Raw genomic sequence first — 16225 nt, 5'->3', positions numbered from 1 at the left:
AGAGAAAGATAACATATTCAATTTTACTCTTGTGATGACTCCGAACTAAACTCTTCCTCTTCACTTGTATCTTCTAAAACTTCAATATCACCATCATTGATAAAGTCATCATCTTTACCAATTTCCTCAATCACTTTTCTAACTAACTTTAGAACACTAGGTTCTCTCTCAACCACAAAAGTATTTGTTGCTAATGAATTTATAAGAAAGCTATCATTCCCAGTCCTGAAGCTTTGGCATTCAACTTGATTTACATCAACCTGTTGATATGCGTCCACATCTACACCACCTTGGTCATTCTTATCATTGTTTGGCATATCATAAAGATCTCTGGGTTTGGTTTTGATAACAAACTGTCAATCCTCATTTTTTGAATCTTGTACGTAGAATACTTGTTCAACTTGTGATTCTAAAACGTACACTTCTTTTGTTTTCAAAGAACCCCTTTTATTTACACTTATCAGTCCATGATCATCCACTTTGTATCCTTTTCCAAGGTGTTGTACATCAAACCATGCACATTTAAAAACAAACGTACGATTCCCACCCGGATACGAAACCTCAAAGATGTCTTTTAACACACCATAATATTCTTTGTCTGAAATATCATCTCCACGTACCATAACTCCACTATTTTGAGTTTTCCTATTCTCACACCTATCATGTGTATGAAACCAAAAATCGTTAACTATATAAGCAGCATAGCGCCTCACAACTCTAGAAGGAAAACAAACGAAATTATATATGTCTTCATCAATGTTCCCTTCTTCATAGAGTTTACGCACCTATTTGAAAAAAAAAAAAAGAATACCAGGTTAAAAATTATCATGCATTAGATATGAAAAATTAATTATATTCTCTATGAATGAACTCTTACACGATCATGAATCCAAGTTGCAAATTGCATCTTGTGTCTTCGTTCCACATTTCTTGGATTTTCTCTCTCCAACATTAATTTGTGTTCGCTGGAAAAAAATATATAATATAATGTAAATAATCAAATATAAAAATTTACAGATTAAAATGACTATTTTCAACACTTACTTAACAAAATCAATAAGCTCATCGCAGTTTAGTAGATTGTACAAATGGATTTGATCACATTCTTCAAAGCTAAGATGTCGCGGTGCCCCTTCTCCGAGTGCATGACCAAGGGGTCTGAAAATATCTAACTTGTTTCTCAAAGTAACATCATTCAAAGTGTCATCATCATTTCTCCCTTTCCTATTGAATTTAGTGTCAATATCACTCATATATCTTGAGCAAAATGTTAGACACTCGTCTGCAAGATAGCCTTCTGCAATGCAGCCCTCTGGTTGTGCTCTGTTTCGAATGTACTTCTTTAAAGTTCCAAGATATCTGCAATTATAATTACAAATGAAAATTGAGTCTATGTATAGAACGAAAGAAATTTCTAAAAAATCAAATAGATGTCCTACCTTTCAATTGGGTACATCCATCGATACCGGACAGGCCCTCCGATCTTTGCTTCAGCAGCTAAGTGAACCACCAAATGCACCATCACATCAAAAAAGCAGGAGCGAAAATCATCTCGAGCTTGCACAATGTGTAAGGAATTTGTGCTTCGAGGGTGTCCAGTTCCTTTATTGTTATGTTTTTTGAGCAAAGGTTTCGAAAAAAAGAGCTAAGCTCAACTAAAGGCTCATAAACTTCCTTTGGCAGGAATCCACGAGTTACAAGAGGAAGAAGTTGCTCAATAAAAACATGATGGTCATGACTCTTCATGCCAGATATTTTCTTTCCATTATCCCTGACACAACGTGAGATATTTGATAAGAAACCATCAGGTGACTTAATTCCAGCAAACATCTCACATATTGCAGCTTTCGCAGTTGAATTTAGTGTGTAGGATGCTACTGGAACTCGTACTTTATCTCCATCCAAACTAAGGTGGAGCTCATCTCGAATACCCATTTTCATCAAATCAATTCGAGCCTTTACCGTGTCTTTTGTCTTACCTCTGATATTCATCAAAGTGCTTAAAATATTATCAGACACATTTTTTTTGATATGCATGACATCTAAGTTGTGTCGAATTTGCAATTTTCTCCAGTACAGTAGTTGGAAAAAAATGCTTTTTTTTTGTGCCAACCATATAAACTATTTGAAGCATCCCATTTTCTTTTCTGTCCAGCAACCTTACCAAATGCTGCTTGCTCAAATCGATTAAAACAACTTAATATTTCATCACCAGTTAACGGAACAGGTGCATGCCCTCTTTCTTTTTTATTATCAAATGATTTAGCATCTTTTCTCCATTTGTGATTAATAGGCAGCCAGTGACGATGACACATATAACAACCTTTACTCATCAAGGAAGTGCGCTTGGTTTCCTTATGGCAGGATGGGCAAGCATAGTGACCTTTAGTACACCAACCCGACAAATCAGCATACGCAGGAAAGTCACTAATAGTCCATAAAACCATGGCATGCATATTAAAATGTTGCTTAGAATAAGTGTCATAAGTTTCAAATCCAAACTCCCAAAGGTCCTTCAGTTCTTCAATTAAAGGTTGAAGATAAACATCAATATTTCTTCCGGGACTCGTGGGTCCCGGAATGAGTAGAGATAAGATGAAAGAATGAGGCTTCATACATATCCAAGGAGGTAAGTTGTAAGGAATAAGAACAACAGGCCAAATACTATGTTGAGAATTATCAAAAGGTTGGAAACCATCACAAGCTAATCCAAGTCTAACATTGCGTGCATCTCTGGAGAATGAAGTATACTCCTCATCAAATGATTTCCATGCAGCAGAATCAGCTGGATGCCTCATTACCTCATCATCCACCCTTTCTTCTTTATGCCATCGCATATCTTTTGGGGTCTTTCTTGACATATATAACCTTTGTAATCTGGATTTCAATGGAAAGTGTCGTAGCACCTTGTGTGGCACTTTTTTCGTTCCATTACAAGCACCTTCAGGAACATTCTTGTATCTAGGTAAGCTACAAGTAGGACACTTATCTAGATGTTCATTTTGTTTCCAATAAAGAATACAATCATTTTTACAAGCATCAATCTTCACACACTCAAGACCCAAATTGGAAATCAATTTCTTTGCCTCATAATATGAATTAGGAAGGTTAGTTCCCCATGCTTCCCCTTGCAATTTCAGTAAACTATCAAAAGAGCTATCACTCCAGTTATTTAAAACCTTCAAATGCAGCAGTTTTACTATATAAGACAGCTTTGACATTGTTGTGCCATTAGAGGTCAATGGCTCTTCATATTATTTCAAAAGATGGTAAAACATTGCTGCATCTCCAGTTGGTTATTCATTAAAATCATAGTCATTTAGATGATCCCCCTGCATACCAGGTACCCCAAATGCATCTTCTAACATATGAACTCCACTATCATCACTTTCCATTCCATTTCCATCTCCATCTTCCATACCACTAATGTTACCACTCGGAGAATTACTTACCTTTTCACCATGAAGGTCCCATATAGTGTAATACTCATACATTCCTGACTTTAGTAAATCAAACCTCACATCACACCTTTTTTATACACTAAATTACGACAATTATCACAAGGACACCTAATAGTGGCAGTATTATCATCCTCTATGACATTAGAAAAGGAAAAGTTCAAGAAACAACACCCTTTATGTACTCGACAAGTGAACGATCATTTATTTTCATCCATTCCTTATCAAAAGCCATTCCCTAAATTCACATTAATATAAATAAGATAAAAAAATTCTAAAATGTTCAATGAAATAGCATACATATAATTTATGTACAATCATACAAATATAGCATAAGTATCCATTTAAATGACAAACGATCCTAATTATACTAACATGCCTTAATTTAAAATATATAAAACAATCACAACTTTGACTTGAACCATATGAATATTAAAATTAAAAAATAAAAAATTTATAAAAAAAAACTTTGAAATAGTATAAGAGTATTACCAACAAGTAGTCGTCCAGATAGCCTGCTATAGCTCAAAAAGTTTTCTCCTTTGGTTACTTCGATTATCTATCAGCTAGCTACTAATTATGTGTCTCTGTAAAGGAAAAGAATGTAATGTAAAATCAAACAAGAAAACTTGTTAAAGTGGCCTACTTTAATTAAAATAGTTTTCATCTTGGTTAAGTTGAATTGCTATCAAATCTAGTGAATGAAACCTTTTTAGATACATGGACGAATTTGCTATTTTCTAACAGTGTAAAATACTACTTTTCTATAGTTAATCCCAAAAATATTGAATATGTGAGTTTATTTTACAGATATACATACACATTTAAAATTTAATAATTAAAAGAAACCTCAATTACAACAATATCAAAACATACATGGGCTTAGTTCTAAACCTCAACCTCTAAGCAAATACTGCACAGAAATTATTTGCAAAAAAAAAAAAAAAAAAAAAAAAGAATAAAGCCATTAAATTAAAACTAATAGAAATTATCATTCAATGTAGTAAACAAGTAATCTATTAACTTTACAAACAATAATAAAATAGAAAGTTGCTTTTGACATTGCTTTCAAATATGACAGTCACATAATCAACCCACCTCTTCTAAACTGTAGTAGTACTAGATCGAACCTAGTCCTTAATTAAAAAATTGTTCAATTGACTAATACATGCAAGATATCTAATAAATTATTTCAAAACTATAAGAAGAGTATCTAAAGATGTTAACTATAATAGTAACATGTAATTTATACTCCAAATTATATCCCAAAAAATATGATAGAAATCACATTCAACTCCACAATAGTTTACCCCTAAACTCAGTTACTCAGATTTACAAGCAAATAGCTTAATTTTTTCCACAAAAAAAAAAAAAAAAAAAAGAGCAAATTGGTTAATTTACCGTAATTGTCAAATAATGGGTCACAATTTAACATTATATGAAAAAAATTCAATTTTTTATACAGAGTAAGAGTATGAGATTGTAGGACTACAAAATAAAAAATTAAAAGAAAGAACTAACCTCTAGTTACTTGCTATTAGAGTAGTACCAAGAAGAAATCATCACAGCTAGCTAATGTCAAAATCTATACCCACAAGAATTTCCTTATTTTTAGACAAACACTAACTCCCAAAATTATATCGCACCAAACGATTCAAGCAATTTGGGCTAAGAAGTAATTTATTTAGAATTTATAATTTTTTTTGAGGTGAAATAATAGATAATTTTAGTAAGCTTAATTTGTAGTTGTTTTGGGTAATTTTGTAGTTGCTTTGAATTTCGGAGTGGCGAAAATTTGGGGTGGCGGGATGAAATAAGGGTTAGGCGGGGAAGAAGAAGGATATAGAAGGTTCTGGGTTTGGGAAAGTAAAATATACAGTACAACTTTCTTTTGTTTTATCAATTTTTTATTATTATTTTTGTACTTTTTAGGTTTGTAGTCATAAATATCAGCAACAACATTGTCGTTACAATTAAAAGCGGTATATTTAGCAACGATTAAAGTTGTTACCAATAATTATTAGAAAGATTTGCAACAAATATGGTCGTTGTAAAAAATTAAGATATATTTTGCAACGACACTTATCGTTGTGGAAAGCAGTCTCAAAATTTCACATGGCCCGCGCTTGAAGTTTTGATGGAGGGAAATGAAAATGAATATATTGCAACGACATTGTCGTTGTTAAAATTAATATTAGCAACAATAATTAAGTCTTTGCTAAAGAGTTGTAGCCAAAAATGGGTTTTCTTGTAGTGTCTTTTCCTCTTGGTCTCAGTGGTGAATCTTTGTAGGGGCTTCCACCAGTATTTTTACTGGTGGTAAGCCCTAAAAACCTTTCAATTGCTTTCAATAAATAGATCTCATCCTGGTGATGATGATTTTTATCTTGAATTATTTTCTTTTTGTGTTTGTTTGGTGAAAATTGAAGAGCTAGTGTTTCATAATATCTACAAGAATTCGGAGGAGCACATGAGTATATTCACTCAAACGACTATGCATCAGTGAATTTCAAGCCAAATTAGTGCAAACTCACAAATTGTATTGCTTCAGATGAAATTTTTTATTAAGGCGATTGTTAATCAAATCTACGATGTATTTAATTTTAAGGCGTGTATTTATGTTGGAATTCTTGATTTTTTAGGAGTTAAATGTAAGTGTTGTTTGGCTATATTTTATTAATGAAATCCCTTTTTTCCTGTAAAAAAAATGTAAATTACAACTCAATTAAATTTTTTCATTGATTGTCGTGCAGAAAAATATCCTATTAAGGTTTAAAAGACATTTTTGTTCTTAAGGATCCAAATTGAGCTCAGAATTGGCAAAAAATTAACATAAAGGCCTCGTTTTTTCTAAAAAAAAAAAATAGTTGCACAAAATCAATACAATTTTTTTACACAAAACGAGGCATTTACATAATTTTTTTGTAATTTCGAGCTCAATTTAGATGCTTAAGAGCTAAAATGACCCTTGAAACCTTAACGGGACATTTTTTACACGCAAATTGATGAAAAAATTAAATTGGATTGTAAGTTAGAATTTATTAGTACTTTTGGGCTGCAATTAGCAATATTTTTTTTAGTGTCTGCAATTTACAAAATACAAACTTTAAATGGCTATAATTGGCAAATTTTCCTAAGTAAATGAGAAAAAATGATAAAATATACGGAGTAGTATAAAAGTAATCTGTGGTTTATACACACGGTTGTACGATGCGCATCGTACACACGTTCCAAAATGATATCCCTCAACAAGTAAAACGCAAAATATTAATACGTTTTTAAAAAGGCGGAAAGAACATCACTACACTAGGCGAAAAATGCAATTGGCCACCGGTTGAAAACCCCCCATTGCCACCGGTTTTGAACCGGTGGTCATTTGGGGGGTGGCAATAAATCAGCAAATGGCCACCGGTTCAAAACCGGTGGCAATAGTGGTCATGGCCACCGGTTAACCGGTGGTAATACTAATTATGGCCACCGGTTAACCGGTGGCAATAAAAAAATGGCGCCTTTTTTTAGCTGCTGAAGGTAGACTATTGCCACCGGTTCGAACCGGTAAACCGGTGGCAATAAAAGGATCTTTTTTTTTTTTTTTTTTTTGTGCCTGCAATTATTCCTGCAACTGATCCTGCTATAATATTTTGGCATATTATTCCTTAAAATTCTGCCATAATATAATTATTAATAATAATCATAACAAGAATTAAAAATATATATTTAGACTACTTTTATAATTAAAATCCAAATGCAATACAACAAATTAAATAAAGTGTGATATATAAATAAATACAAACAATACTAATAACTAGTCAATATTGTAGTTTAAAAGTTAATAATAAACAAAGTATAAATTCAAAATGATGCCACATTTACAAATTGAAGGTGATGAAAGATGCCAACATGTCTCGAACTTCATTAAGCTCCTTACTAGTTAACAGATCCCCCTTTTTCACCTTGCAAAACTTGGAATACATATTAAATTATGTTAGAATAAATTAAAAACATTCGCATTTTCATCCAAAATAGCCAAAATAAGGCCTATTTGACTTCTACTTGCCCATTTTCTACATTTTTAAACAAATGACCAAGTTGTTTCTCATAACATGTCAATTATACTTAGTTATAGGTGGCTAAGCCTTGAAATCAAAGGAAAAGGGCATTTTACTAAGTTTAAGGTCTCAATTTCATCCAAAATAGCCAAAGTAAGGCCTATTTGACTTCTACTTGCCCATTTTCTACATTTTTCAACAAATGACCAAGTTCTTTCTCATAACATGTCAATTATACATGGTTATAGGTGGCTAAGCCTTGAAATCAAAGGAAAAGGGCATTTTACTAAGTTTAAGGTCGCATTTTCATTCAAAATAGCCAAAATAAGGCCTATTTGACTTCTACTTGCCCATTTTCTACATTTTTAAACAAATGATCAAGTTCTTTCTCATAAAATCTCAATTATACATAGTTATAGGTGGCTGGGCATTGAAATCACAGAAAAAGGGCATTTGACTAAGTTTAAGGTCTCATTTTCATCCAAAATAGCCAAAATAAGGCCTATTTGACTTCTACTTGCCCATTTTCTACATTTTTAAACAAATGACCAAGTTCTTTCTCATAACATGACAATTATACATAGTTATAGGTGTCTAAGCATTGAAATCAAAGGAAAAGGGCATTTTACTAAGTTTAAGGTCTCAATTTCATCCAAAATAGCCAAAATAAGGCCTATTTGACTTCTACTTGCCCATTTTCTACATTTTTCAACAAATGACCAAGTTCTTTCTCATAACATGTCAATTATACATGGTTATAGGTGGCTAAGCCTTGAAATCAAAGGAAAAGGGCATTTTACTAAGTTTAAGGTCGCATTTTCATTCAAAATAGCCAAAATAAGGCCTATTTGACTTCTACTTGCCCATTTTCTACATTTTTAAACAAATGACCAAGTTCTTTCTCATAACATGACAATTATACATAGTTATAGGTGGCTAAGCATTGAAATCAAAGGAAAAGGGCATTTTACTAAGTTTAAGGTCTCAATTTCATCCAAAATAGCCAAAATAAGGCCTATTTGACTTCTACTTGCCCATTTTCTACATTTTTAAACAAATGACCAAGTTCTTTCTCATAACATGACAATTATACATAGTTATAGGTGGATAAGCATTGAAATCAAAGGAAAAGGGCATTTTACTAAGTTTAAGGTCTCAATTTCATCCAAAATAGCCAAAGTAAGGCCTATTTGACTTCTACTTGCCCATTTTCTACATTTTTCAACAAATGACCAAGTTCTTTCTCATAACATGTCAATTATACATGGTTATAGGTGTCTAAGCCTTTAAATCAAAGGAAAAGGACATTTTACTAAGTTTAAGGTCGTATTTTCATTCAAAATAGCCAAAATAAGGCCTATTTGACTTCTACTTGCCCATTTTCTACATTTTTAAACAAATGATCAAGTTCTTTCTCATAACATGTCAATTATACATAGTTATAGGTGGCTAGGCCTTGAAATCACAGAAAAAGGGCATTTGACTAAGTTTAAGGTCGTACCTCATCAAGATGTATGGTGTTTGAACAATTAGTCGCTATCTCAAGCATGAATCTCATCACGTATAATCCACAATCAACTCCATTATCTTGTTGTGGGCACTAGCATAGGAACAAATCAAATGAATTAAACGTCACATAAAACCCACAATTGTTTTAGCACTGTTTATTAAGATAATCACAATATGATGTGGCATTACCATAGGTGATTTCCATGTAGGACCCCGTGGAGCACGACCATGTATCTTCTTCATAATACTATAGGAAAGTAAAATCAAATTTTATTAGTTTGACTACTAAATGAGTTAGGTTAAGATACTCAACACTAGGTAGCTATATTTACTTTTGTAGTACAGACATCACGAGGTACTTCTTTGTTGATCGAGCTGAATCAAGGTGAAAGATTGTGTTATTAGCAGGACAAATCACCATGAGGAACCAATGATACCTACATAAATTCACAATACACAAACACATCAATAATTAGGGTACAACAAATAATTCAAATGTAGAAAGAATTGAATTACACATGGTTAAACGTACTCCTCATAACATGGAGCGAATATGAACTTGTCTCCCGCACGCATTGATTCCCGAATATTATGGTTAACATAATACATCACCTCGGGGGAGTTGTGTAAGATTCTAGTCTCGGATGTCTGTTCGGGGCATAACCACCCAACTTTACTAGGGGAATCAGTGTCACTTAAGTGCTCCCGTAGTGCTCTACGTGCATGTGCAATGAAAAATTAATTGACATATATATGAAGGATAAACAACACTAATATATACAATAAATTAATTTAAGTGGCATGAGCCCGTACCTCATGAATATTTGAATGAGAGAAATGTTAAGCATTGAACCGCTTAAAAATTCCTTCACATCTTGTTTGTTTAACCATGCACTTGCATCCTCATCATAATGGAACATTGCCTTAGGAAGTGCAATTTCAATGGGATCGTCACTAGGCAAATGACTAAAACGATTGTGTAGAAAAGTTAAATCCTTAGTGAGCGATTGAAGGACATTGTCTCCAACAAGTGGAGTAGGTTGCATGGCTGAACCTTTCGAAGAATTCTTCTTCGACACTTGTTCACTCTTCGACCCTTGTTCACTCATCTTCTTTATAGGTTGATCAACGCTTTTAGGCTTCACCACCTTCCTTCTCTTTGATGGTTGACTTTTTTTCGAAATCTGATCAAAACAAAGATAATTAGAGTTCAAAAATTTTTGGCCGGGCTTTAAGTTAATAAGTACGCATCAAGATTTGTTATTTTGCACAACATCAAAATAAATATTACCTCGTTGATCAACCTCACCCAAGCACGTGGCCATTGCACATAGCTACCCTTTGCTTCCCAAAGAAGAGTAATCCCATCATCCACTATAGGCACCGGTAGTGGGATGTTTTCAAACCCAGCAATGTAAGAATTGATCCCGACCGAGTAATGTTGTGGCCTAAGCGATTGGAAATGGACCGTATCACCAGTCGTTGCTTGTGCACTTCCATACGCCACCAACTGCAACTCTCCTCCATTTGATAGCCCCGGGGCTAGAAGTGTACACTCGGTCTCTACCTACACCAGTAACGAAATTCACTTGTAAAAACTGAAATTATAAAAAAGGGTCTTTTCCTACACAATTGATCATGTAACGAAATTCACTATGTTAAAACCAAATACGCTCCCTCGAATCCCAAATTTACCTCTAAATCTGGAAATTCATGGGGTGTTGGATTATCAACCTCCCTCGAGTCCGCATGTGTGGGAGTAACAACCTGCAATAATTAATCAATAATGCCACATTAGATCTCACGTAACTCACAAGCTAGGCCAAAACTAATAGATAGAAAACTACCTCATGTATCTCCTCTTCTCCTTGTCCTTTTGGGTGACTACTAGAGTCGACCGGTGTAGTCGAGGGGAACGGAAAGGGTAAGTTCATTTGCTTCGCCCAAGCATTGAATTCACCTATTAACTCATTGCGAACTTGTTCCTTGATGGATGCCACCTTAGCATCCAATTCTTCCGGTGAGTTAACACTTCCTCGAGATCTTCCCTTTTTTGTGTATTCTGAACCCATCACCTTCTCCCGTCCTAACAATGTCCCTCCCATACCTACTACCTGGCCTGGATGGTAGGGCTTTCCCAAAGCCAAGGTGAAGGGGTCTTCCTCTATAGTCGGGACTAGCTTGCCTTCAACAACTTCTGTAGTGTACTCAAGCTGTAGCATAAGAAAAAATGTTAACATGAATACATAAAATGTTTTTGTATGGTAAAGTTATGCTACAGTTTCAAATAGCTTACAAGTTTATCCGCCACTTTTTTTTCCGGTTCCTTGATGACCCATTTTCCGGTGTCCTTATCAAAGGAATGTAGGGAACAAATGAAATCGCCAGCACGACTAACCAACGTAGTGATCGTGGAGTTGGAGGGTTCTGAGGATGACCCTTGAGTCAAAGCGGGGTATATACCCTCCTTCTTCCAAGTTTGCCTCCATTCACCAAATGTCTTGGCCCCCGTACGATGGCGGTACTCCTTCTTCAATGAATTTTCCTTGTTTTGCTCTCGAATTTCCTACATAAATAGTAATGTTAGCATCATTACTGCAAAAAGAGTCAATATGTTATACAATTCTCATTAGATTTAGTAGTTCTTACAATTGCTTTGGGTCGAGTTCTTTGAATAACAAAGTCTTTCCACTCTTCCTCCGTCACGCTTGGCCATTTTTTCCACGGTGGGTCTTGTTCCTCAACATCTTCCTCATTTCCACCTTCACCTTCATTTCCCTTGGAAGCTTTCTTCTTGTGTTTCTTTTTCTTATAGATCCATCCACTGGTCAAGTGGGTCTTGAAGCCTCTGAATCTCTCCTCTAGTAAAGAATCAAACACCCTTCTCTTTTGGGGATCATTAGGAATACTAAACAGCTTCTGCAATCACAAATACAAGCCATTATTATTTTCCATTTACAAACTAACATACGGTGAAATTATTTGTAATACATGTAAATGTGCATTTGAATAAAACACTTGCCCTGGTATCATCCCAAAATGTTTGAATCAAGCCTGGAGGTACTTGCTTCCAAGAAAGTGTAATGGGGATTTTGCGCGAACATATGCCAACTTGGTTTGCATATTTTCGAATCCATTGGCCAGTAGGTCGGCCTCTTTTGTCATACTCCAACACCATGGGACCGGTTGGCTTCTTAAAACTTGTTGTCGGACCCCTACCCTTTCTCTTAGCCGGTGCCTTTACCCCCACTCCACCACCTGTGTTCAATTGCTCCTTTCCTTGGCTTTGAGTTTGAGGAGTATTGTTCTCACCAACAATCTCAACAATTGAAGAATCAATAGCAGGCGCACGTTCAGCTGAAATTTCAAATTCATCAAGCCTTTGCTCATAAGCATCTTGTTCTTGATCTTCTGGCTCACCCAAATCAGTCTCCTTGTTGACATCATATGGCTCGTCATCATCCTCATCCTCATCCTCATAGCCATCATCATCATCCTCCAAATCCTCTACTAGTGGGTCATAATCGTCCTCCATGAGTTATAAACACCTGTCATTACAAACATAACACGATATTAGGTCCATAAGAGATAAAAATGTTGACATATAGGTCATAATACATGTTAGTATATAAAATATTAAATTTTATCATTTTTGATGCATTTTGACATAACTTGTTATTATCTAGTACCGTTAACACTAAAAAAATTAAATTCTATCATAATATGTCAATTTTGAGATATACTTCATTCATTAACAAGAATTTGTGAAAATTTAGCAACTACGATAACAATATCATACATTTTCCCTCCAACTATTCATAAAATTACCTAACTTTTGATTAAATTTTATAATACTTTTAATTGCTTACAATTTCAAATTAAATGGTATAGTACCTCATTCTAATATTCCTTCGTTGTGGTCTGACCGCATATAACATGTCTGGTCGTCTATGTCATTTGATGCAATAGGTCTAGGAACAATGAAAGGTGCTGAATCATCAAATGCATCGTATTCTTCCTCATCTTCAACATCTCCAATGCCTAGGATTCTTCTTTTCCCAGCTAGCACAATGGACCATCTTGAATCGACTGGGTCAGTTACATAGAACACTTGCTTAGCTTGAGAAGCTAGGATGAACGGTTCCGCACTATCATTCAAGTGCCCAAGATCTACAAGAGTAAAGTCATCATACTTGACATTACGCCTGATATTATCAACCCACTTACATTTGAAAAGAGCAACCGTGAAGTTACAATAATCAAGCTCCCATATTTCTTGAATTCGACCGTAGTATGACAATTTTGCATCGACAGGTGATTTATCCTTAGCACTTGCAAACTCCCTTGACGATGCAACAAGCGTTACTCCACTGTTTTGGGTCGACGTAGATTTCAAATCCCGACCCTCTGTCCAAAAAGTGTACCCATTGATGTCATATCCCTCAAATGAGCGAACATCATCCCTAGGACCATAAGCAAGCCACCTTACTGTATCGGTGACACTATCATCCAAGCGACTCATCACTCGTTGACTAAACCAACTCACAAACCTCTTATTATGCAACTGCATTAGTGCCCTTTCACCTTTCGATGGAAATTCATCACGCAAACTAGCCATGTGCTCATCTAAATATGGGTGAACATCAGCAACATGGTGCAACACATAAAGGTGTGCTTGTAAGAACTGGTCTCGATCCGGTGACATTCGTTTCGACCTAATTGTGCCATGACCATCCAGTCTCCCTTCATGTCGAGAAGCAGGAAGATCAATAGGTTCAGCAACGGCTAAATAGTCGGCCACAAAATTACCAATCTCCTCACTCACGGTCCCTTGAATCATGCTTCCTTCCGGATGAGCCGGATTCCTTACTTTATCTTGCAATGTGCCCATGTGTCTTTCAAAAGGATAGCACCACCTCAAGAAAACTGGACCGCACAACTTAATCTCACGCACCAAATGGAGAATGAGATGCACCATTATGTCAAAAAAGGAGGGTGGGAAATACATCTCAAATTTGCACAAAGTCACAACCACATCCGTTTGCAAAGCATCAAGTGTACAAGGATCAAGCACTTTGCTGCATATTGTATTGAAAAACGAACATAGGCTTGTAATAGCTTCTCTCACGTGCTTCGGTAAAATACCACGTATTGCAATCGGTAGAAATACTTGCATCAACATGTGACAATCATGCGATTTCATACTTGTCAGCTTCAGTTCTCCACTTAAGGATACAAATCTTTTCATGCTAGATGCGTACCCAGATGGAACCTTAATGCCGTAAAGACATGCACAAAACATCCGCTTTTCAACCCTTGACAATGTGTAGCAAGCCGGTGGTAAATACTTCTTCTTAACCTTGCCTTTACCCTCATCTCTACTCTTTGAAGTATCCGCGGCCTTTCCCTTTCCCTTGCTCTTCCCATTTCCTTTTTTCGAAACATTTACAGTTTCTTGTTCCGGTTCCTTTCCCTTTCTATCCTTCCCCTTTGTAACCTTTTCTTGAGGCCACAATTCCGGACGAATCCCGATCTCTTCCAAATCTAACCGTACACCCTTTCCATCCTTTGTTTTGCCTGAAATATTAAAAAGTGTTCCCACAAGAGCATCACACACATTCTTCTCTATATGCATCACATCTAGACAGTGCCTAACATCATGTTCTTTCCAGTACGGAAGCTTCCACAAAATTGATTCTTTTTTGAAAAGAGCTGTTGAGACCGGAGCTTTTTCAGATTTTCCAAACACTGTTCGTATACCCTTAACTCGAGCATAAAACTCAACACCGGTCAATGGCCTAGGCGCAATCTCCGCTTCCACTGTCCCATCGAAAGCCTTTTTTTGCCTACGGTATGGGTGATCACGCCTAAGGAACCTTCGAGTCCTTATATACACATCTTTGTGAGAATTCTTAAGGTATATGCTTGATGTTTCATCAATACATATGGGGCATGCTTTTTTCCCTTTAACCTTGTACCCACACAGGTTGCCATATGCAGGGAAGTCATTCATGGTCCACATAAGGGCTGCACGCAATGTGAACACCTCGTTCTTATGAGCATCAAAACAAGAAACCCCTTCGTCCCACATCTTTCTCAAATCGTCAATTAGTGGCGCAAGGTAAACATCTATGTCATTTCCAGGTTGCCTAGGCCCCGTTATTAGCAATGAAAGCATTATATACTTCCGTTTCATACATAACCAAGGAGGCAAATTGTAGATCACTAAAAGAACCGGCCAAGTGCTGTGTTGGGTACTAAGAGTGCCAAATGGATTCATCCCGTCTGTGCACAACCCAAGTCTTAAATTTCTGACTTCATTACCAAACTCCGGAAACTTCAAATCAATGTTCTTCCATTGCGGGGAGTCAGCCGGATGCTTCAGCATTCTGTTTTTCTTCCTTCCCTCGGCATGCCACCTCAGGTTTTTAGCGTCTTTTGGTGTTGAGAATAGACGCTTAAACCTTGGAATAATAGGAAGATACCACAACACCTTAGCAGGAGGTCCCTTCATACCAGGATTGCAACTCATGCGCTTGTAGCGCGATTGCTTGCATCGTGGACACTTCTCCAATTGTTAATTCTCATTACGATACAAAATACAATCATTAGGACAGGCATGTATCTTCTTATACTCTAAACCAAATGGACACATAAGCTTCTTTGCATAATAGTAAGACGTAGGAATTTCATTCCCATCAGGGAACATCTCACTTAATGCGGTCAACAAAGAAGTAAAACTAACGTCCGTCCACCCATGCTTCGACTTAATGTTAAAAAGTGTTAGCACGGCAGAAAGTTTGGAGTATTTTTTGCACCCAGGGTACAAAGGCTTTTTGGAAGCCTCCGATAGTAATTCAAACACATCACCTTCGACATTATGCAACATCTCATCCACGTCATTATCCTCGACCTCATCCACTGGATGATCCTCAGCTCCATCCTCACCACTATCAATAACATATTCATCATTCTCCCATTCCTCGTTCACATGAATCTCATTGCTTTTATCATGCACATCATTCCCATCAAGATCTTCACTATACTCTCCACTTTCACCATGCCAAATCCACACATGGTATTTAAGTCTAAACCCACGACAAAGTACATGATCTCTAATGATTTCAACACTATTAACCACCTTGACATTATTACAATCAACACAAGGACAGTATAGGCCTTCCTCACCAATTTTGCGCTGATAAGATA

General features: G+C 36.0%; 1 protein-coding gene and 2 long non-coding RNA genes across 3 annotated transcripts; all 3 read right to left on the bottom strand.

The window, feature by feature from the left end:
- Positions 1–390: 390 nt before the first annotated feature.
- LOC145630543 (uncharacterized) lies at positions 391–1355 on the bottom strand. Its single transcript, XR_014112084.1, has 3 exons — positions 1045–1355; positions 878–965; positions 391–785 (listed from the first exon to the last, which is right to left on the bottom strand). It is a non-coding gene; the product is annotated as an uncharacterized LOC145630543 (long non-coding RNA).
- A 166-nt stretch (positions 1356–1521) lies between these two features.
- On the bottom strand, positions 1522–3494 carry LOC145632694 (uncharacterized). The gene is made up of 3 exons (XM_081685040.1): positions 3341–3494; positions 2114–3247; positions 1522–1979 (listed from the first exon to the last, which is right to left on the bottom strand). Exons 1-3 carry the CDS (start codon positions 3492–3494, stop codon positions 1522–1524), a joined length of 1746 nt encoding a protein of 581 aa, XP_081541166.1.
- A 5546-nt stretch (positions 3495–9040) lies between these two features.
- On the bottom strand, positions 9041–9448 carry LOC145630542 (uncharacterized). Its single transcript, XR_014112083.1, has 3 exons — positions 9349–9448; positions 9206–9263; positions 9041–9107 (listed from the first exon to the last, which is right to left on the bottom strand). It is a non-coding gene; the product is annotated as an uncharacterized LOC145630542 (long non-coding RNA).
- Positions 9449–16225: the final 6777 nt, after the last annotated feature.

This window comes from Chenopodium album, chromosome 5, assembly GCF_948465745.1.
Source record: "Chenopodium album chromosome 5, dcCheAlbu1.1, whole genome shotgun sequence".
NCBI classification, from domain to species: Eukaryota; Viridiplantae; Streptophyta; class Magnoliopsida; order Caryophyllales; family Amaranthaceae; genus Chenopodium; species Chenopodium album.
This window is presented reverse-complemented; position numbering and strand designations above follow the sequence as displayed.